The sequence below is a fragment of the Acanthisitta chloris genome, unplaced genomic scaffold (assembly GCF_000695815.1).
Source record: "Acanthisitta chloris isolate BGI_N310 unplaced genomic scaffold, ASM69581v1 scaffold11311, whole genome shotgun sequence".
Taxonomy (NCBI): domain Eukaryota; kingdom Metazoa; phylum Chordata; class Aves; order Passeriformes; family Acanthisittidae; genus Acanthisitta; species Acanthisitta chloris.
Genome location: NW_008654369.1, coordinates 13,498 through 16,050, shown reverse-complemented (window position 1 = coordinate 16,050; position 2,553 = coordinate 13,498). Strand labels below are relative to the sequence as shown.

The 2,553-nt window shown below is 50.4% G+C and overlaps 1 protein-coding gene across 1 annotated transcript in view; it reads left to right on the top strand.

Annotated features, from left to right (window-relative positions):
• The first annotated feature begins 208 nt into the window (after nt 1-208).
• OPTN (optineurin) overlaps nt 209-2,553 on the top strand; it is a 14,042-nt gene continuing 11,697 nt past the window's right edge. Inside the window, 2 exon segments of the mRNA XM_009083491.1 lie at nt 209-347; nt 2,416-2,553. The exon segment at nt 2,416-2,553 is cut by the window's right edge and continues 80 nt beyond it. Coding sequence (XP_009081739.1) covers nt 209-347; nt 2,416-2,553 — 277 coding nt within the window.

The following is a 2,553-nucleotide window of genomic DNA, read 5'->3' as shown; positions in this document are numbered from 1 at the left end:
TCATGCACAGCATCAGTCGGGGTGCGAGCACCACAGAGGTCGTTGCCCCAGGTGCAGCACTCGGAGCAGGGCTGTGTCCAGGGGCTCTGCACACCTCGGCGAGGGAGAGCCCACAGCCTGTGATGAGCATGGGAGTACAAACACATGACGCAGTTTTCCTCAGGGCTGGTGACAAAGCTGTGTTCTCTCCCGGCAGCAGTGCCCAGAGATGTCGAGCAAGGCGCAGGGCCGAGCTGCTGGCGATGGGGAGCAGCCCCAGGGTGCCAGCCCTGCCCTCAGCACCTACAGCCCCGAGGAGATGCTGCAGCAGATGAAGGAGCTGATCACGGAGAACAGCGAGTTAAAAGGTGACCACACACGGCAGCTGGTTTGGAAATGCCAAACCCCTGAGTCTCTTCTTTTTTTGTCCTATAAGTGTGAATTCTTATTGCCCTGTATATATAATATAAATTCTTATTGTCCTGTAGGTATGAATTCAAAGCACTCTTTTTCAAAGCCAGGTTGGATGAGCCTTGAGCAACCTGCTCTGGTGGGAGGTGTCCCTGCCCAGGGCAGGGGTTGGGGCTGGGTGAGCTCTGAGCTCCATTCCAACCCCTAAAATTCTACGATTCTCTGAATTCTGTGCTCATTTGCCCTTGCTGGGTAAGATTTTCTTCCTGGGTAGCATTCCCTTTGCAAACAGCTCTGCAAGGCCAATTTGATAGGCTGCATCAGACTGGATCAGTGTGGAAGATTAGGGGGAGAACAGCCCAGTTATGGGTGACTTGTTTGTTTTAGAATTTTACATTTAAGCAGTGTGGCACTGTGTATTTTGGGAGGTGAAAAACCTCTTCCTATGATATGCTCTTTGCTCAGCAGGCCCTGAAGGCTCCTTGGTTTGTGCTGTAGGGCTGTTGGCTCCAGTGCAGACTGACACTGCCACAGCTGCACCAGCAGCAGTGGGTGCTGCACCTTTGCACCCCCAAGGGGGTGGTGACTGTGGCAGGGGCTGTCTGGAGAAACCCTGAAAGTCCCGAGTGAGTTGAGTCTTTCAGGTGAGTCAGGTTTGTTTCTGGATCCCAGGAAATTAGGTGTCAGGTGTTTCTTTAGAACACCCAAGGGATCTGGGAATTTTCTGTGTGAAAGACAGAGATATCTCACTGTTTATGTGACAGAGGAGCCTGAAATCACATATCTCCTGTGTTTAAATTCCACCTGAATTGTTTCTGGACCTGCTCCAAGCTCTCTGTCTCGTGGGTATCTAAGAGGAAAGTTGTTTTTAGAAGTTCCTCTGGTATTTTGCTAAAAGGTCCTGTATCACACAAGATAATGTTTTGGGACATGCTTACAGCTGCTGTAATTCATAGCTTGCAGAGTCCTTCTCCAGAGCTACACTTCTGCACACAACCCCAAGGATCTGCAGGCAGTTTGGAATATGACAGCAGGACACAATGAAAGTTGCTGGGAAAGACAAATACAAAGGATTTGAAGGGAACTGGCTTTGAGTTGTTTGCTTTAAAAAATGCGAGTCTGAAATAACTTCACTGACTGCCTAAAAATCTTGTGAGGATTTTGCAGGAGCAAGTCTGATGTTGTTGCACACTGACTGTTCCACACATACAGCTCCCCAGCCAGGGGCGACTGACTTGGCTGTGGCTTGCAATCAAATCCTAACCAAATCCTTGAGCAGAGCAGAGCTGGGCATATTTGAGCCCTTTGATTTGATAATATCTGTTTTCCACGCAGGAATTCACCAGTCTGGGTTGCTGTTCTCCCTGCCAGGCATTGGTAGAATCTCAGCTCAGCAGCTTCATTTGGGCTGATCATGTAAATAACACATGCAGCAAGATCATAGCATCACAGAATTTAGAGGCTGGAATGGAGCTCAGAGATGATGCAGCCCCAAGCCCTGCCCTGGGCAGGGACACCTCCCACCAGAGCAGGTTGCTCAAGGCTCAGCCAACCTGGCTGTGAACACTGCCAGGGTTGGGGCAGGCACAGCCTCCCTGGGCAACCTGGGACAGGGGCTCCCCACCAGAACAGGGAAAACTTCTGCCTCAGATCTAACCTAAATTTCCCTCCTTAATTTTGAACCTGTTGCCCCTTCTCCTGTCACTGCAGCTCCTAGGATGCCTAGTACCTCTGGAGAGCAATGCTGCTTGCTTCTAACTCTTGCTTTAGGAAGAAGAAGCCAGGGAGTGTGGACTTGAGATTTCAGCCCTGGGTTCAGTGCTAGTTCCTGCAGTGCTGAGGGATGTGGTGGGGTTAGTTTTGGTGTGGCATTCAAGGTCTGCCAGGAGGAGGTTCACATTTCATGCCCAGTCACTGCCAGCCCATCTGATCCGGAGGAATGCTGAGCTCAGAGCAGTGGAAATGTGCTGTTTCATGGGCAGAGGGTTGATGTGAATCAATGTCTTGTCCCTGGCTGCTGTCTAGAAGCCATGAAGTTGCACAACCAGGCGATGAAGGACCGATATGAAGAACTTTCCATCTGGAGAGAGAAGCAGAAGGAAGAACGAGAGTTCTATGAGCTGAAGTTTAAGGAGGCTAAGCAGTGCCTGATGGCCAAGTGCA